The 21,105-nt window shown below is 41.7% G+C and overlaps 1 protein-coding gene across 1 annotated transcript in view; it reads right to left on the bottom strand.

The window, feature by feature from the left end:
* Nucleotides 1-5,706: 5,706 nt before the first annotated feature.
* LOC132765869 (deleted in malignant brain tumors 1 protein-like) overlaps nt 5,707-21,105 on the bottom strand; it is a 91,937-nt gene continuing 76,538 nt past the window's right edge. The window contains exons 16-18 of the mRNA XM_067463259.1: nt 13,484-13,789; nt 9,613-9,915; nt 5,707-5,987 (exon numbers count right to left, since the gene is read on the bottom strand). Coding sequence (XP_067319360.1) covers nt 5,833-5,987; nt 9,613-9,915; nt 13,484-13,789 — 764 coding nt within the window. The 3' untranslated portion in view covers nt 5,707-5,832. The remainder of the gene's footprint in view (nt 5,988-9,612; nt 9,916-13,483; nt 13,790-21,105) is intronic.

The raw sequence follows: 21,105 nt of genomic DNA, 5'->3' as shown, positions 1-21,105 counted from the left end.
TTAAAAGCTGAAAACCCTGGGGGAGTAAAGGATAAAAAGTGCATTTATGAGAGAAGAGCCCGAGAAGGAGGAGCAGTGGGGTTTGGCCTTTAAAGGGAGCGGGGGGAGGTGCTTTATTGAGGAGACAACTGTAGGTGGAAACAGACAAATGGGTTGAGTGGTCACTCTCCGAAGGCACATCGGAAGAGCCAAGTTTCTTGAAGGCAGCTAGGGTAGGGGCTTGCCTGATCTCCCCAGGTAGTGAGTTCCAAAGGTGGGGGGCCACAGTGGAGAAGGACCTTTCCCTTGTGCCCACAAGTCGAGCCTGTGATAGAGGAAAGGGCGAAAGGAGGGCTTCTCCAGAGGATCGAAGAGATAATGGAGGTTTGTGGTAGGAGATGCGGTCACAAAGGTAAGCGGGTCCCAAACCGTTCAGGGCTTTATAGGTGATGACCTGCACCTTGAATTGGGACCAGAAGATGAACGGCAGCCAGTGGAGCTCCTTGAACAGCTCCCTGTAATTTGCCCCAGTTAATAGTTTGGCTGCTGAGTGTTGGACCAATTGAAATAGCTGAAGGAAGGCAGTGAAAAAAAAGAACCCAGTCTTCAGAAGAGTTTGAAAGTTTGGGAAAGAAGTTAGAGCAGCAGCATCTTTCTCAGCTAATTAGATAGAAGGAAAATGAATGGAAAAAACACACTGAAAAATGCAATGATGGAAAAATGTAAGTCAAAATGATGAAAAGTGAAAAATCAAAAGTACTTTGTCTCTGAACAGTCTCTCAGCGATCTCTCATCCCTCTTGGGAAGGAGGTCAGAATTGCACTGGAAAGAAAGCTGAGTTTGTTGCACCATCAGTGAACATTGAAGGACTGATGATTCACAGAGGAACACCAATGGATCTTCTCTCTTTGGGTGGTTCTACATAAGCATGACAATAGAGTTTGAAGCCTTCTCTTTGTTGGGGTGTCTACATTACAAACATCAATCTAAGCCTTTGAGTGTTTTTCTTTTCTAAATGCAGAGTGCCAAATTGAGAATTTATCAGAGATTCTGACTAACGATTAGGAAGAACTTCTTTACTGGAAATGATGTTTAATAGTAGTATTGTCATGTTTCCAGGGCTCTGCTGTTATTTCCAGCAGAGGTTAATCAAACAAAAACCCAGTTTGATATAAAACAATTTAATTAAAAGAGCACTTACTTTCTGGCTGTTTTAATAGTCCAAAATATAAAACATAAAGATAGCACTCAGCCACAAAATATAAAACAAAAACTGACAGCAAAAGCTACACCGTAGTCAAAGGGTCCAGTCCACTGGTCAAACACCGAGAGTTGAATAAACAAAGTCCAGGGATCAAGGGTCTATATACCGTAGTCAAATGCCAGTCCAAGATTCAAGGTTTCAGGATTCCAAAGATTGAGGAGACAAGTCAGGATGCTGAAAATCCATAAACCTGGGGGAAAACCAGCAGCATCTACCACCAAGATAAGACAATACTTTTATACCGAAGATCAGTACCATGGCCAGCACCTTATATCCAGAAACACCCAGCTGCAACCCATCTCTTGCATACCTCTACCCTTCATTGCTTTCACCCATGAACTCTTACTTACAGATTACTCAACCCTTTAGAACTAAGACTTACATTAGCTCTTCCATCACCTACTGCCAGGCCTACCATCACCAACCACCATCAACTGCAGAACATGTTCCATAATGACTATAAACCACCTGAGAATTTAGGGGACCCTCCTTCTTGAAAGGTTTCTAAATGGAGGTTGGGAGGTTGTCTTTCAGGAGTGCTTTAGTTGTGTGTTCCTGGATAGCTCCATGGCTGTATGATTCTATGATCACTGCTGGAAGTTCGTGGTGGCTGCTGCCTGCCAAGTAGGCTTCAAGATTGTTTCACAGTATCATTCTGTACATCTCTTGCCTTGTTTCATCCAAATTGTAGTTTTTCAAGATCATGATCTTTCTACCAGCTTGCATGTCCTCATATCTCCCACATCTCTCACATCTCATGAAATATCTCAATGCCTCCTGCCAAACAGCCCAGATCTTTTCTTCTGCAGACACTGCTCTGAGGAATCTTCAATCTGCACGCTATTATGAGATAGGCATGAGTAAGTCATACTACCCAGGAAGGGTGGAATATTCACCAAAGGGCAAGGGATATATTGTGCTAACAGAAGGAGAAAAAGCATAGCTCTTGCAACACTGTTCACTGCAATTGTTTATTATGGTCACACATTATACAGCATATGATTCATGATGGAAGAGTACCCAGTCATTGCCATATGTTGCGCAATGTTCATATTCTGTGTGGGGGCTGAGTTTGTTGGTGCAGCTTATCTCCACTTGGAGATATTTATACTACACTGAGAAGTTGTGGCTGGAAACTCTTCAAGTATCAAGTGTTTGGATCTTGTTTTAAAACCAATCACATCATAATATCTAGGCTTTCTATTCTTGGATTCATTGCCATAATGCAAAGGTTTTTTTTTCCAAATCTTTTTTTCTATCAGCTACTTAGTTGTATCCTTTGATTTATCCATCCACAAACATTTGATATCCATGATTGCTGCTCAGTAACAATGGCGACACAACTGTAATTCCTTCCAATCTACTTTAAGGGGCAGGAGCCCATGGAGAGAAGGAGGCCCATTGAGCTGGCAATGGGAGCATGGGTACAGGATATTGCTCTCAGCTGGGAGGACATTTCAGGCAGAAAAGATTACTTACTTTTGTAGCTAAGTAATGAGAGAGAATACTGGACAACACAACATACAATTTTTCATTTTTTCATGCAGAATAAATGCTTGGTATACTCCTGCCTCGTGTAAGTCTTGACGCAAGACAGGTAGGCTTCCCTTGACTTAGTGAGGGTCTAGTTGCCTGATCTGACCTCCTGTTTTTGATCTTCTCCTGTAAATAAAAGGGAGGGAAAAGGAAAGAACTACTCTGCTGTTGGAGGAGTTAATCACCTGACTACCTGAAGCCTGGTGGCTGCTCCCAGGTAGAGAACCCCTTCCCTATGAGGCTGGGATGGCTCCTCTCTTGGTCTCCCTCTCCTGGGAAGTTCCCATTTTCCTATTCCATCAGAGCTTTTATGCATCAATTGTGCTTGGCTTTTGAACAATGTGCCATGTTATTTTGTTGGTGCATATGGCTTTTAAAGTGAATTTTAAATAGTTTAACTCTACTGATAATTTAATATTTTCTAATCCAGAATGTCTTTGCAGCAAATGTAAGTGTTTGGGATAAAATAAGCTGAAGACCAGAAGAATGAGTACAAAATGGAGAAAAGCCACAATACATGATGGCATGGAGGTTCTGGCAACCAAAAGTGAGAAATATCTGAACCATGAAGTGAACTTTACCAACTTGATGAATGAAGAAGATCAAGGACTGGTGCAGTCAAAGGAGTAGAGCCCTTTGTCATGATGGATTGAGCATGAACTGAGTTGGAGGGGGACATGAGAGATTGTCCCTTCAACATGATTGATCAAGCATGGACTAAGTTAAGAACTAAGTTGTGGACTAAGCTGGAGCCCCCAGTGGTGCCGTGGGTTAAACTGCTGAGCTGCTGAACTTGCTTACTGAAAGGTCACAGATTTGAATCTGGGGAGCGGCGTGAGCTCACGCTGTCAGCCCCAGCTTCTGCCAACCTCACAATTCGAAAATATGCAAATGTGAGTAGATCAATAGGTACCGCTCCAGCAGGAAGGTAACAGCGCTCCATGCAGTCCAGCTTGCCACATGACCTTCAAGGTGTCTACTGACAATGCCGGCTCTTCAGCCTAGAAATGGAGATGAGCACCCCCCCCCCCCCCCCAGAGGCAGACACGACTGGACTTAATGTCAGGGGAAAACCTTTACCTTTACCTGGCAACAAAAAGCGAGGAATATCTGAACCATGAAGCGAACTTTTCCAACTTGATGGATGAAGAAGATCACGGACTGGTACAGTCAAAGAAGTATAGCCCTTTGTCATGATGGATTGAGCATGGACTGAGTTGGAGGGGGACATGAGAGATTGTCTCTTCAACGTGACTGATCAAGCATGGACTAAGTTGAAGAATAACAAAGAATAACAAAGGAATAACTCCCTGATACCAGAATACCAGAACCAAGACATGAAAGGAACTATGAGGTTACATGAAAAGGAACATTATGTTTATTGTCATTGAAGCCCTAGATTAACATTGCTCCTAAATGATATGAAAGGAGAGCTTCTTCTGAGATGGCCTTGGTTGTCAAATGAAGCACCACATCAATGTCCCATCACTTCTGCAAAGGAAACTGATCAGTCCTTTGAGAGAAGATTGGTGAGTGTGAGTGAATGTTTGTGAGTGTGGATCCGGTTGGTGCCAAGACAATGTATACTTTTAAGTGCTGAATAAAAGTCACATGTATAGTGTTTAAACACAGATCTGGTGTCACCGGTATATTCTTCAGAGCTATAGTCTCAAGTGTGCAGATTATGCAGTCTCCCCTCTTCTACAAAGAAAGAACACAAACAGTGTATTTGTGACAACTTTCATAACACACTCACACATGAACTGAGTGTCACTAGATTAATGGGGCTCATTAATTGGGGTCTTCAAAGTGCTCCTGAGTGGGAAATGTAGAAGTAGGCATAAAGAACCCAGATCCACACAGGTAATTAAGATTCGTTAAATGGTTTATTTATATAAAATGTTCAATTCAGGAACATTAAAGAAATAAGAGTAATGTGAATTTCAGTGATTACAGGAATTGTTTTCATTGTGTGCCTTTAAGAAATTTCTAATTTATGGTTAGGGTCAGGTGAACCCATCATGGAGTTTCCTTCTGGGACAGAGAATTGGGGATTCATCCGAAGCACCCAGTGGGTGTCCATAGCCAAATGGAGCCCTGGTCATGGCCCTCTCCTCCTCCTCCTCCTCCTCCTCCTCCTCCTCCTCCTCCCCCCCTCCTCCTCCTCCTCCTCCTCCTCCCCCTCCTCCACATCCTCCCCCTCCTCCTCCTCCTCGTCCTCCTCCTCCCCCTCCTCCACATCCTCCCCCTCCTCCTCCTCCTGCTCCTCCTCCTCCTCCTCCTCCTTATTTGTTGCTCACATCTCCTCATGGCTTCCAGTGGTGTAGAACACAATTAAAGCATTGTATTATAAAATACATCCCATAAAATACAAATATTTAAAAATTATCATAAAATACATGTAATCAAAAGGATAGTACAAGAATTAAAATCCAATACTAGTAGAATCTATATGTAACATTCGTAATATAAATTGACTGGGTAGGCCTGCCGGAAGAGAGCACAAATTAAGCCCAGAACAGTACATTAAAAAGCTCACCAGCATATCTTGAAATAAGTCAGAAAATCCATTGCAGCCAATCAGAGAATTTCCCATACAGAGCTCGAAATTATCCCTTTGTTTTAGCTCTAACACTTCCATTTTTACACTGTACAAATCCGACTCTGACTTCTCCATAAATGGCAAGTGCGTATTAATTAGTAATAAGAAATTGACGGTAGTGGAATGAGAGCACAAGGCATTTCATTCCCACCACGTCAATCACCCATATGCTTAGAAAGACAAAAAATGTAAGATTTATTTATTTGATTAACATTTCTGAAGAAGGAAGCTTCCCTAAATTCCTGTGAAAGTAAATATGTAATAAACAAAACATGTATTAATTTTTTAAAAGAAGCATATAGACATACAATGGTGTAAGGTATTAAATGTATATTGTTATACTGATAGATTATGATGAACTCTAACTGCCCATGACATTCCTTCTGCCTCTGGCTCCACCGTACTGGCAGGCAGACCTTGGTCCCTGGAACTGGCCGGTGAAGAGGGCTGCTCAAGGCTGCTGCTCTCTCCTCCTCTTCCTCCTCCTCCTCCTGATGGTCTTCCTCCTCCTCCTGCACCCAGCCTCAGCCACAATCCCCACCAAGGCGAGGAAGACCAAGGCAGCCACTCCCAGGTGAATGCTGATCTCAAGGGAGGAATCAACAGCTGTAATATAACATAATAAAATGTAATGTAATGTAATATATTGTATTTATATACATATAATATTTATAATATTATAATGTAATACAATATAATACTACTAATAATATGATATTATAATTATATATTTTATATTACATGTAATATTACTAATAATATTACAATATAATGGTATAGTACAATATAGTAATATATAATACTGATATTGTACTAGGCTAATAATATATTGTATGTGTGTGTGTGTGTGTGTATGTGTGTGTGTGTGTGTGTATGTGTGTGTGTGTGTATATATATATATATATATATATATATATCTTGTAAGCCGCTGAGTCCCCTTCGGGGTGAGAAGGGCGGCATATAAATGTTGGAAATAAATAAATAAATAAATAAATAAATAAATAAATACAATGACAACAAAGGACAATTCAGGTGTTGGCTGCAACATGAAATTGTTATTAACTGATCCCAGTGTCCTTGATTCAACTACTACTCCCAACCGAAATAGATTGATTGACTCACTCACTGAAATGGAAGTGATATACAGAGCTATGGAATATTTAACTGATTTATTGATACTGGATTGTGATTAGGACGATGAGACAACGCTGAATGGTTTTTGTAGTAATGACGATGTTTTGTATAATGCTGGATTGTGAATTGTGTTTTTATACTGTGTCTTGAATTTTGTTCTTCCTATGTTCTTCCTGTGAGTCGCCCCCGGGCTGAGAACAGCGGTATAGAAGCAAAGTAAATAAATAAATAAATTATTATTCCAGGTGTCTCTTTTTAGTTGGGAACCCAGCTAGATTTAGCTCCAATTGCACAATATTTTGCTCTTCTGGTCTTTCGTATGTTCTAGTATTGCAAGAAGTACACTGAATACTCATAGAATCATAGAATCAAAGAGTTGGAAGAGACCTCATGGGCCATCCAATTCAACCCCATTCTGCCAAGAAGCAGGAATATTGCATTCAAATCACCCCTGAAAGATGACTATCCAGCCTCTGTTTAAAAGCTTCCAAAGAAGGAGCCTCCACCACATTCCGGGGCAGAGAGTTCCACTTCTGAACAGCTCTCACAGTCTTCCTCATGTTCAGAAGGAATCTCCTCTCTTGTAGTTTAAAGCCATTGTTCCTTGTCCTAATCTCAATGGAAGCAGAAAACAAGCTTGCTCCCTCCTCCCTGTGGCTTCCTCTCACATATTTATACATGGCTATCATATCTCCTCTCAGCCTTCTCTTTTTTAGGCTAAACATGCCCAGCTCCTTAAGCCGCTCCTCATAGGGCTTGTTCTCCTGACCCTTGATCATTTTAGTCGCCCTCCTCTGGACACACTCCAGCTTGTCAATCTCTCTCTTGTGGTGCCCAGAATTGGACACAATATTCCAAGTGTGGTCTAACCAAAGAGGGGTAGCATGACTTCCCTAGATCTAGACACTATGCTCCTATTGATGCAGGCCAAAATCCCATTGGCTTTTTTGCCACCACATCACCTTCCTGGCTCATGTTTAACTTGTTGTCCACAAGGACTACAAGATCTTTTTCACACGTACTTCTCTCGAGCCAGGCATTGTCCCCCATTCTGTATCTTTGCATTTCGTTTTTCCTGCCAAAGTGGAGTATCTTGCATTTGTCCCTGTTGAACTTCATTTTGTTAGTTTTGGCCCATCTCTCTAATCTGTCAATATCGTTTTGAATCATGCTCCTGAATCCTACTCATTTGGCTGTATAGTAATAGCAGCTGGAAATCTACGTCAACAGCTTAGTTAAGGAGATGCTACCGACTGCCTCAAACGATTGAGAATATTGTACATGATGTCCTCTATTGGCAGCTTTAACAAAACTCCAGAAAGAGGTTTTTGGAACAAATGCTGCCCTTCCTCTGGTTACTATTACTAGTTTCATGAATATTTTATGGTCAGGCAAATATCTCATGCTCAGAAAAAAAGATGGGAGGGTATATTGATAAGAGCTAAGTAGATGTAGTATGTCCTTTTAGGGACTTTGAAAGTGGTTGCCTTTTCTCTCTCTCTCCACTGTTTCTTTCAAAGATAAAGGAAATAAAGTCCAAATTTTGAATGTATAAAGCTTTTGCAGTGGGCTGACCAGAACGGCAATCATTAGGAGCTGGCTTTGGGTGGATTATCATCTTTTGGGGGAAACAATATTTATAATAAAGATTTGGATTGTCTGTTGAAGAAGTTATTGAATATTTTTGGCATTAAGAGTGGATTATAGAATCATAGAATCATAGAATCATAGAGTTGGAAGAGACCTCATGGGCCATCCAGTCCAACCCCCTGCCAAGAAGCAGGAATATTGCATTCAAATCACCCCTGACAAATGGCCATCCAGCCTCTGCTTAAAAGCTTCCAAAGAAGGAGCCTCCACCACACTCCGGGGCAGAGAGTTCCACTGCTGAACGGCTCTCACAGTCAGGAAGTTCTTCCTAATGTTCAGATGGAATCGCCTCTCTTGTAGTTCGAAGCCATTGTTCCGTGTCCTAGTCTCCAAGGAAGCAGAAAACAAGCTTGCTCCCTCCTCCCTGTGGCTTCCTCTCACATATTTATACATGGCTATCATATCTCCTCTCAGCCTTCTCTTCTTCAGGCTAAACATGCCCAGTTCCCTAAGCCGCTCCTCATAGGGCTTGTTCTCCAGACCCTTGATCATTTTAGTCGCCCTCCTCTGGACACTTTCCAGCTTGTCAACATCTCTCTTGAATTGTGGTGCCCAGAATTGGACACAATATTCCAGATGTGGTCTAACCAAAGCAGAATAGAGGGGTAGCATTACTTCCTTAGATCTAGACACTATGCTTCTATTGATGCAGGCCAAAATCCCATTGGCTTTTTTTGCCGCCACATCACATTGTTGGCTCATGTTTAACTTGTTGTCCACGAGGACTCCAAGATCTTTTTCACACGTACTGCTCTCGAGCCAGGCATTGTCCCCCATTCTGTATCTTTGCATTTCATTTTTTCTGCCAAAGTGGAGTATCTTGCATTTGTCACTGTTGAACTTCATTTTGTTAGTTTTGGCCCATCTCTCTAATCTGTCAAGATCGTTTTGAATTCTGCTCCTGTCCTCTGGACTATTGGCTATCCCTCCCAATTTGGTGTCGTCTGCAAACTTGATGATCCTGCCTTCTAGCCCTTCATCTAAGTCATTAATAAAGATGTTGAACAGGACCGGGCCCAGGACGGAGCCCTGCGGCACTCCGCTCGTCACTTCTTTCCAAGATGAAGAGGAAGCATTAGTGAGCACTCTCTGTGTTCGTCCACTTAACCAATTACAGATCCACCTCACCGTAGTTTTGCCTAGCCCACATTGGACTAGTTTCCTTGCCAGAAGGTCATGGGGGACCTTGTCGAAGGCCTTCCTGAAATCCAGGTACGCTACATCCACGGCATTCCCCGCATCTACCCAGCTTGTAGCTCTATCGAAGAAACAATCTTTCTGAATATTTCCAGAGAAATTCAGTCATCAAGATTGCACTCAAAACCTTTTATTAAACAGAACAGCTGGTGGTAATAGAAAAGAAAGACTCTCATCCTGATCATGCTGGTTTTGAGGAGAGATTAACCTAATCCAGGCTGTAGTAAGGCAAACTGGGAAAGGCATGTACCTGAACACTCTACGCTGGCATCCTGGCTGTGGTTGCAACTCTGCTTTCCCCAGCTTTCTTTTTGGCACTCCTTCAGGGATGCTTCTTCTCCTGTACAGTTGATGCTCTCCAGCCAAATGGGGCCCGATCCTTGGCCATAGTGTGCTCCACCCAATGCTTTGGAGGCATTGCCACAGCCCAGCTGCCTGCAGACCACTTGAGCATCTTGTAAATCCCAGCCAGCATCACAAACGGTGCCCCATGCGTCATTGTGAAAGACTTCAACCCGCCCAGAGCAGGGACTTGTGCCATTCAAACGGAGATCTTTAGGAGAAAAAAGAGAAACTTGGTATGAAATGAATTGTGATGATAGAGTTATAAGCAAAAGTTTTGTTGTTATAATTCACTAGACAATAAACACTGAATCAATTATTTTTACCTATATGTTGATTCATCATTCAACCAATCAATGGATCTACTTTAGCTGGGAATAACCAGCAGGACATTAGTCATTGTGATGACTTTGAATCAAATTGGCAAGATAAAAGAATTTAGTATGAGGATGTCTTGGTCTCAGAGATTGCCACCCTAACTTAGCCTCTTGTTTCTTCTGTACTCAATGGGATAATTGGAACTGAAGTCTGCTCTCAACCAAACCTGGTACACATATCTATCATGACCAACTTAAAATAGTTGTGGGGTTTGAGAACAATGACAGAGGATGATGAGGGTTATGGCCCACCCACATCTGGAGTGGCATGTTAATCCCAGATACCCACAATGGATCTGAACTAATCTTGGTAAACATCTTCATCATGACCACCTTAAAACACTGGTGGGCCTTAAGGGGGTTGATAAAGGATGATGGAAATTGTAACCCATGTGTGCATCTAGACCAAACCTGGTACAAGGACCCTTTGTTATTCCATTTAAAATAATGATAGGATTTGGCAAGGAGGAGGGAAAGCAAGAAAGAGGATGATGGAAGCGGGAGTCCACCTAAATCCAGAGCACTGCGTCAACGCTGGTTCCAATGCAAACAGATCTGGCTGATGGGATTTCCAGAAAGAAAGATCTCAGATTGGTGGGATTTGCACCCACCCAGACCTAAGGATGATGGGAATTCCACCTGGCCAGATCTGATCCTGGTGGCATTTTCAGCCAGCCAGTTCAATCTCTTATGTGAGTTTCAGATTCACCAGGTTTGGGGATCATAGAAATTGGAACCCATCAGATTTATTTATTTATTTACTTATTTACTTATTTATTTACTTACTTCATTTCTATACCGCTTTTCTCACCCCTCAGGGGACTCAGAGCGGTGTACAACATACATCCAAGCAAAAATGCAATGCCTCATTATACAAATCATATAAAGCATAACATAAATCACTAGAAACAATAAGCATATAAATAACATTTAAAATCATTAAACATAATATCCCCATACACAAATAAAACATTGGACCAATCCTTTAAGCACCCTAACAGGGCCTCCCCCTTCCCCTCCCATGATCCTAAGGCAGTGCCTCTCTGCTGGGCCTTGTCTCAGCCAGGCAGTCAGGGCCCAAGTCTGCAAGGAGTCAGTCACCAGGGGCTGAGGTCAAAGGCAGCCTGCAATGGACAAACACTGCCTTCTCCTCCAAGCTCCCTGCTGCCGATGTTCTTTGGCTGTCTTGGATAGTGCTTTTTAAAAGGTCCCATTATACAGCTATACATTTTCTAATGAGGCCATTAATAAAACCATAAAGGTAACCATGATTTTTTCTCTTGGCTGGTGAAATCCTGCCTGGAGGGATTACGTGACCCTCTGTTGAAGATCATAAACAGCTCCCTTGAGCAAGGAGTTTTTCCAGAGAGTTTAAAAGAGGTGGTGGTCTCTCCCTTGCTGAAGAAACCAGATTTAGATTGTTCGGTTCCCTCCAGTTACCGCCCAGTTTCGAATCTCTCGTTCCTGGGCAAGGTGATTGAGAGGGCAGCAGCGGAGCAGTTGCAGCAGTTCTTAGACGACACAGCCAGACTAGATCCCTTCCAGTCCAGCTTCCGTGCAGGGCATGGGACAGAGACTGTGCTGGTCTCCATCACGGATCACCTTCGATGCCAGTTTGACCAGGGCGGGTCGGCGCTGCTTGTGTTATTGGATCTCACAGCAGCATTTGACACAGTCGACCACAATCTTTTGACCTTGCTGCTGTTGGAGTCAGGGGGACAGCTTTAAATTGGCTGTCCTCCTTTCTTCACAACTGTGGACAGCGAGTGGAGAGGGGAGGCCTGGTCTCTGAGAGGTCCCCTCTACTCTGTGGGGTTTCTCAGGGGGCCATTCTCTCCCCTCTGTTGTTTAACATCTATATGCGACCACTTGCTCAGCTGGTTTGAGGTTTTGGGCTTGAGTGTTACCAGTACGCTGATGACACTCAGCTTGTGCTGAAGATGGAAGGCCGACCGGATTCTGTACCCGATTGTTTCCATCAGTGCCTTGAGGCCGTTACTAGATGGCTGCATGCCAGCAGGTTGAGGGTGAATCCAGCAAAGACGGAGATCCTATGGCTGGGTCGACCGGGCAGTGGGGATATCCAGTTGCCTACCCTGGATGGTGAGGCACTACGCCCATCATCATTAGTCAAGAGTCTGGGCGTCCTTTTGGACCCTCTGCTGATGATACAAGTCTCCGCTGTTAGCAGAACCACCTTTTTTCATCTGCGGCAGGCTAGACGGCTGGCCCCCCTACCTGTCCAGGGATGACCTAGCTACGGTGATCCAGGCCACGGTCATCTCAAGACTGGACTACTGTAACGCCCTCTACATTGGACTTCCTCTGTCGGTGATCTGGAAGCTCAAGTTGGTACAAAATGCAGCTGCTCGGCTTCTTGCAGGAATTCCGATGAGATGCCACGTAACACCAAACTTACCGCAGCTGCATTGGTTACCAATTGAGCGCCGGACCACTTTCAAAGTGATGGTACTCACCTTTAAGGCCTTGCATTGTCTGGGGCCGATGTACCTGAGTAACTGCCTCACCCCCTATCAACCCCAGAGATCCCTCCAGTCTGAGGACCAAGATTTATTGGAAATTCCCAGTGTCAAGACCTTGCGTCTAGCAGCAACCAGACACAGAGCCTTTACAGCAGTGGCACCATCACTCTGGAATACTCTGCCACCTGAAGTCTGTGCCTTGTGGGACTTACCAGCTTTCTGCAGGGCATGTAAGACATATTTGTTCCGGCAGGCCTTTGATCTTTGATGTTGCTGTTTTTAAATTGTTTTAATTGTTTTAAATTGTGTTAGATTTTAGCTTTCTTGTAAGCCACTCTGAGCCCCAGGGGAGTGGCGGCATATAAGTTCGAATAATAAATAATAAGTTATATAGTAACATGAGAGCAAGAATAAGAGTAAATGAAGGTTTAACAGAATAAAATAGAAAGAGGAGTAAAACAAGGTTGCCCTCTATTTCTGCTATTATTTGTGGTAGCAATGGAACCTCTGGTGGATAGAATCCAAAACAATGTCAGGATAAAGGGATATGAGATGAAGAATAAACAATTGAAGATAAATCTTTATGCGGATGACATTTTACTAATAATGGAAAACCTAGTAGAAGCAATAAGAGAAGTACAAATAATTCTAAAACATTTCGAAAGATACTCAGGATTGAAAGTGTATATGAGTAAATCAGAAATGCTTAAAACATCAGTGGGGATTTGGGAGAATGGAATATAAAGTAGGAACTCATTTTCCTCTTTACTGCCTTACAATTGTTATAAGAAAGCACAATTTGCAAACCACCACAGCACTTGCACATTTCACCACAATTTCCTCCCCGGGTTTGGACTCTTTTGAGGGAACTGTGGAAATTTCCTGAATTATCAACATTTCTTTAGTTTGCATCAGTTACCTGAGCACACAACACTGGCATCTTCTTCATGACGACACTCGTATAATGTGTGCATTTTGTAAAAACAGTTGTACAGAGAAACCTCTGTCCCATTGCATTGGACTTCATTTATCAAGATGGGATCTTTTCCTTTTCCAAAGTGGGCTTCTTCAGGAGCTGACACAGCTTCTCCACAGCCGAGTTCTCTGCACACGACTTGAGCATCTCTCAGGTCCCATCCATCATCGCACACTGTTCCCCAGGTCCCATTGCGGAACACTTCGACTCTCCCAGAGCAATGGTCTGGACCATTCACCAATCTAGTTTCTATTGATGTTGGAAGAATGAAAAATGCTTTATTGATCTATAGTTCACTTCCTCGTTTTCTCCATCATATCTTCCTAGTCATGGGGCCATTCATATTAAGTGTGCACAAGTAGGAAGTTAGCTGGCTATTGTGGAATCAATATAGAAACAAGGCTTTGTTGTGCAGGTTATACTATCTCTTAGTAATACTCATTAGTTGTCATTGACTTCACCTGCCTTCCTTCAAATTCCAATAGTCCACACCTACATACTGCAGCTGGCAAATGAATGTGTCAGGAAACACAGCTTGGAAAACTCTGGTCAAAGTATTTCATTGTCTAAGGGCATTAATACATAAGTATATTCCTATTGTTATTTTATACAATACCCCCCAACAATTTATAATTTTTAAGGGCATCAGAATAAAAATATAATTTTTATGGTTTTTTTAGGCCTGTTTGATCAAGAAAAAATTTGTTTCTAAAATCGATTTGTAATTGGGGTGTTTTTTTGTTTCGATATTTAAAATAATTACAAAACTTTCCCCCAAAAAAGTTTTGGTATTTACGAAATTTTGTAAATATTAACGAATTTTTAGAATATTTTTTGTATTTTTTAAGAATAATATTAAAATAATATTAAAAAAATATTTTAAAATGGAAATGCCCTCTTTGGCAGGAGCCTCCTCCCCGCCCCTCTGCTGCTCCGTGGCTAAAAATTCCCTTCCTTCCCGGGGCTGGGCTCCCAAGCCTGCTGCCGCTGAGGGCGAGGAGGAGGCTACTGGCGAAGGGGGCCTCAGCGGCGGCAGCTTCCCCCTCGCCCCTTTGCTCCTCCGTCCTCCTTCTTCCCCAAGCTGGGCGCCAGGCTTGGGAGCCCAGCCCGGGGAGGAAGGAAACTTTTAGCCACGGAGCAGCAGAAGGGTGAGGGGGAAGCGGCCGCCGCTGAGGCCCTCTTCACCAGCAGCCTCCTCCTCGCCCTTCTGCTGCTCCGTGGCTAAAAATTCCCTTCCTTCCCGGGGCTGGGCTCCCAAGCCTGGCACCCAGCCTGGGGAAGAAGGAGCACGGAGCACCAAAGGGGCGAGGGGGAAGCTGCTGCCGCTGAGGGGGAAGCTCCTGCCAAAGAGGGCCTCAGCCTAAGGGCGAGCGCGCGCGGGCCGGCCAATCGGGAGCCGCACTCGCGCCCAACAGGCAGGCGCGGGGCTTGGCTCACTGGGTGCGCGCTCGCGCCGCCCCTTCGCCCCTGCCCGCCCCATTTACGAAACGAGCGAAAGCTCGTTAAAACTGTGGGGGTTGCCGTTTCGATATTTAAAAACCCTTCCGGGTTTGGAAATATGTTTTGTTATCGTTTCGTATATGCAAAAATTAACGAATGTTTAACGAATTAACGAATTAACGAACGAAACCGCACAGGCCTAGTTTTTTTCTGACCCTTTTTCGAACTACCACAATTGCAGTGAATAAGGATACCAAGAATGGACCAGTGGCAGCGACTCCCCACAAAGACAATATTGTTTCAACAATTTAATAAAATATATCCTTTCATTTCAACTTTCTATATTCCTTGTATTTTTAATATTATTTCTCTCCCCATGTGTGTATAGTTTATGGAACTCATGTCAAAATATAACTGTAGCTTGTCTTCATCCTGGTGAGAGGTTACTCTGTCCTGGTTCATTCAGTGCTTGCCAGGCATGGATTCTCTTACCCGCGATCCTAGCTCTAAATTCAACTAAACTATCATGACATTACTTGTTCAGCACTTAACTCACATAAATCCTCCATAAATCCATTGCTGGCCCTGGAGCTAAAATCTATCTATCTATCTATCTATCTATGTATCTATCTACCTACCTATCTATCATCCTTGTACCCCGCTCTTCTCACCCCCAAAGGGGGACTCAGGGCGGCTTCACAGCAAGCACCATTTGGTACCGTCACAATAATAAAAACAATCAACAAATTCATTAAAGCAGGACATTAAATAAACAGTTGTTGAAAACACAACAGTTAAAATAAAAGATTTTGCTTCCAAGTACTCTTTAGAGCAGGGGTTTTCAAACTTTTTCAGCCGTAGAGCCCTTTTTGAAGCAAATGTGTCTGGTGGAGCATCAATAAATGTTTATGTATTAGAGGATATGGAAGGGATTTCCACCATATTTTGAGTATGGGCCTCCTCCGAGTCTTTTTTCTAATCTACACTCCATAGAACAATGCCTTGCTGCAACCTCCAACAGGCATTGACTATTTTCACTGAATGTAATACATGAATTCAGAAAGAGATTTGCAAAGAATGAAGGACAGAATGCACGTGGTGCCTACCTCATTTTCTTTGTCCCATGTATTACCACATAGGCCTCAATACCCTAAAACTGTGTTTCTCAACCTGTAGGTCCCCAGGTTTACCAGCTGTTATGATTTCTGGAAGTTGAAGGCCAAAACATCTGGGGAGCAACAGGTTGAGAACCACTGCCCTTTTTAAAAAAAATAATTTTTTATTGTTTCATAGTGTATGCAGAAAACTAATCAAACGAACAAAAGAAAAAAATAAACAAAGAAAACATATGTAAAAAACTTTACAAAAGAGTCAACATTCAACGCTCATCAAACACATGTACGATCAGATTTGGTTGTACAATTATTTATACCTTAACAGCACATAACCCTCTATCCCCCACCCGTGAACCCCACCCCCTGACCTCCGAAACCCCTCAAAACAGGATCGCATTCCTAAACAACAACTACCCAAATATCTTCTTTCACTGAATCCCTTTTATGGCAATCTTCAAGTTTACCTTTGTCTTCTTTTCCAAATACCCAAGTGCCAGCCTCCATTTATTTGCAAATTCTTCATTATCTCCTCCTCTGCTGCTTAGGCTTGGGCGGTTTTGTTCGTTAATTTCGTAATTCGTTATTAATTCGTATTTAAATTAGCTTACGATCCAATATTGAGCCATGCAGGAATAGTGTGAGGAGTAATTAAGATTCAAAACTTTTTTTGTAATTATTTCGTAATTATTTCGTAATTATTTCGTAATTATTTCGTAATTATTTCGTAATTATTTTCGCATGTCTGGTGCAAGTTTTATAGTTGTTGTTAGTTTTATCACACCAACAGTCAACAACAGAGGGAGAGGGAAGCTTCAGAAGTTCCCCTTGTCCCATTTGGAGGTTTTTTTTAGCATATTGCGCAATCGCGTCCGCCATTAACGAATCGATTCGTAATTTTATGAAATTTCGTATATTTTGAAATTTTTAAAAGGAAAATTTTGGAATTCTTAAAAAAAACGAAACGCAAGGGCCCCCTAAAAACAAAACGAGTTTAGAACCAAATTTTTCCGTGGTTACCCAAGCCTACTGCTGCTATTTGTCAGCTTGGCCATTTGGATATAGTCTGCTAATTTATCTCTCCAATCATTAATAGATAGCTCTTTTTCCCCTTTCCAAGTTTTGGCTATTATTAGTCTTGCCGCAACAAAGCAATATTGACACATTTCTTCATCTCCTGCACTGATACGCATTCTAAATAATCCTAAAAGGCACATTTCCGGGTTTTTCTTAACTTTTTTGTTAATCATATTGTTTGTTTCCTTCACCACGTTTTCCCAAAATTCTTTAACTATATTACAAATCCACCATACATGGAAAAGTGAACCCTGCGCCTTCTGACATCTCCAGCAAGTTCCTTGTCCTGTTTTCTCTATTTTAGCCAATAATTCTGGAGTTATGTAGGTTCTATAAAACATTTTAAACATATTTTCTCTAATTGAGCTGGCCACTGAAAATTTAAACCCCCTTTTCCACAAATGTTCCCATTTTTCCAAATAAATATTTCTACCTAAATCTTTGGACCACGTAATCATAACAGTTTTTATCTGGTTATCTATTAAATTGTATTCTAAAATAAAATTATAGACCCTGGATATGAGGTCTTTGTTGCCCTTCTCAAATATAAGTTCTAACTCTGACTTTTTTAGAGGCAATTCCTACCTTTACGTCCTTCCTAAACCTACCATGCAATTGAAAGAAGCAAAACCAATCTTTTATCCCCAATTCTTCTCTACCTTTAAGTGTCCATTGCCCTTTAACTGAATATTCTTCATAAGTTCTAGATTCGGTATGTGTGGCCGGTCTCTGCACAGCTTCCAGTGGACGTAGCTATAAGGGGATTTTTTGGCTCTATCCCCTTCTTGTACCTTTTCCACGTTGCCAAAAGGCTGGCTCTTATTATATGTCTATTGAATTCTTTATTCACCCTGTCCTTTTCATCCCATAGATAGGCATGCCATCCATATCTTAGATTATGTCCTTCTAAGTTAAGCAGTTCCTTATTTTCCAGTCTGATCGAATCCTTTAGCCAACTAAAGTTGGCTGCTTCATAATAGTATCTGAGGTTTGGCAGAGCCAGGCCCCCTCTGTCTTTCCCATCAACAAGGTTCCTATAAGCAATTCTGGCTTTTTTGCCTTTCCAAATGAAATTGACCAAATCTCTCTTCCATTTTTTGAAAACCTTTACTCCCTTGATAATTGGTAAGTTTTGAAACAAAAACAACATTTTGGGTAATACCATCATTTTTATAACCGCTACCCTCCCTAACCAGGTAAGTTGAAGTCTTTGCCAGTTTACGAGGTCTCTTTTGATCTCCTTCCACGTTTTGTCATAATTATTTTGATAAAGTTGGAGAGCCATATTCCTAGTTATTTTACTTTTGGCACTACCTTACAATTAGTTTCTCCAATTTAGCAATATTTCTTGTAGATAAGTTCTTAGTTAGAAATACTGATTTCTCTTTATTAATTTTAAAACCTGACACAGTGCTAAATTTATTGATAATCTCCAATAAAGTATGTGTGCTTCTTAAAGGTTCCGTTAAAAAACAAACCACGTCATCTGCATATGCTTTCCCTTTAAATTCATACCCTTTTACCTTAACTCCTTTGATTTCACTTGCTTCTCTAATTCTTTGGTTCAAGATTTCTAATATTCAAATAAACTATAATTTCTATATAACTTGACATTTGGTCATTTATTTTTAGTTTAGCCCTTTGTTTTGAGTAAATGGCTCCTATGGCCTTTCTGAAATACGGACCCACTCCAAAATGGTCCAATACTTTAATCAAGTAGTCCCATTGCACATTGTCAAATGCTTTCTCCGCATCTAAGAATAATGCAATATCTCTGCTTGGGTCTTGTTCAGCATACTCTAATATATCTATCACCTTTCTCACATATTCCTAACCTGATCTTATCCTTAATTTTTTGGTCTTTCAGTATGTAATCGTTTAGTCTCCAGGGCCTCCTTTCCCACACTCCCCCTTTTAATTGTAATAGCATCGGGTTATGGTCTGCAAACACTCTGGGAAGGAATTCCACCTTCTCAGTTATGACCACCAATTCTTTAATAGTGAAAATGTAATGTATTCTGGATGATGATCCATGTCTATGAGAATAGTATGAATATTCTCTTCTGTCTGACTTTTGTATCCTCCATAGGTCATATAAATCCCAGTGTTTTAAATCTGCGAATAGGGTGCCCGGGAGTCTCCCTTCCTTAGAGTCTTTTTTCTTTTAAAATTCCTATCTATCTTTGGGTCGATTACCCCATTAAAGTCACCTAGCCATAACATTTCTTTTCCCCCTACTTCTGCTAAGATATTTGATAACTTTTTATAAAATATTTTTTGATTTATGTTGGGTGCATAGATCCCTACTAGAAGAATATATTTGTGTTGCAGCCTCACTTTGACCATTAATATTCTACCTTCTTAATCCTCGTATATTATCTCTGGGTTTAGATCCTTATTTATATAGAACAATACCCCATTCGTTTTCTTAACATTGCACGCCATAAATAGCTGTCTCAATTTATCTTGGACTAGTAAGTGTTTATCTTTTGATACAAAATGGGATTCTTGAATGCAAGTTATGTCCACCTTATTTTTATGTATGAAGTGAAAAACCCTTTTCCTCTTTATACAATTGTTCAAACCGTTCACGTTCATAGAAATAATTTTTAACCTCTGTGGTTTCATCTATTAACCCTCTCCTCCTTCTCCCTCCCCCCTCCTCAAACCACAAATTTTCCCCACATCTTGTTACCCTTTGTTATATACTCTCCAAAACATTACACAATCTCATAACAGTCTCAATTCTTCTTCTGCTTCTTCTTCTTCTTCTTCTACATCATCATCATCGTCATCTGCCCCCTTCTGGTTACTCTGTTCTTCCCCTTCTGCTTGTTGGCTCTGGGGCGCAGCTAAAGATTGCTGGTCCTTCTGCATCCCCTTTCTTTGCGGGCGTATCTCCTCTCGATCGGTGACCTCCTCAAAATCCCTCTTATATTTATGTAGGAATTGTTCTGCTTTTGGTACGTCCGAAATTATGTGTCTTTTAGATTTGTAGTAGAATGACAGACCCTGGGGGAACTGCCATCGGAAGACAATGCCTTTCTTCTTTAGTTTTGAGAACCACTGCCCTAAAGGCATCATATCCCAACTGGGAAACTAAGCAGTGCAGCCATGTTTAACCCTCAGACAGAGGACAGATAATGAATATCATGTGCTGTGGGCTATATTGTCATAAAATATAATGTGTAGACATTAAATGGATTTGGTATGAATGAAATTGTATGAAAGAAGTATGATTGGGGCCTAATTGGGCTAAATAAAATATTGAGGACTGGAAAGCAACTGCACTGCTGAATTGTAATTAAAAGTTGGTGATGAGAACCATGGCAATGATTAACTGTTGAGATTGTTGACTTGATTAACTCTTGGAAAACAATATGTTTACATAATCAAAGACAATGCTCTTTTAAGTTAAGGAAACCAGTGTCTGTTAAGAAGAAAAGTCAACATCTGCCAGGAACTGGTGGGGAGCCAGGATGTTTCAGGCTGGAAAACAACTTGCCACTCATTTACAGCTTCTTCAGCTTTTTTAGAACGGCATCAGCAGAAAATTGCTATAAAAGAGACCTTCTAATATTCCAAAATTGTGGCAGATAGCTGGTCTGCTCACCCGCTGCTCGCCTCCATGGGAAGGAGAGAAAGTTGGTGTATTAGGAGAATGGCAGATCTGCAATGGATCTCAGAGTCTGGTCACTTGCTTCTTTCACAGAGGAAGGGAAAATGTGTATTGGAAGTATTGGAAAAGCGGAAGATGTGCAGAGAAGCAATCTGGCCTAAGTGCAGGTGTTCTTCTCCAGGAGACAGAGAAAGAATGGTGCTGCATGCATGTGAAGGGTGAATGCATATGTGTAGTGTGAATGTGGAGTAGATGTAGACTCCCCTTTGTTTGTTTGTTAACCAATGTATCTTAGATAATCTGTATGTCTACCTTCT

The sequence above is a fragment of the Anolis sagrei genome, chromosome 2 (genome assembly GCF_037176765.1).
Source record: "Anolis sagrei isolate rAnoSag1 chromosome 2, rAnoSag1.mat, whole genome shotgun sequence".
Lineage (NCBI taxonomy): Eukaryota > Metazoa > Chordata > Lepidosauria > Squamata > Dactyloidae > Anolis > Anolis sagrei.
Note: the sequence above shows the minus strand (reverse complement) of the source record. Positions and strands in the feature narration are given on the sequence as shown.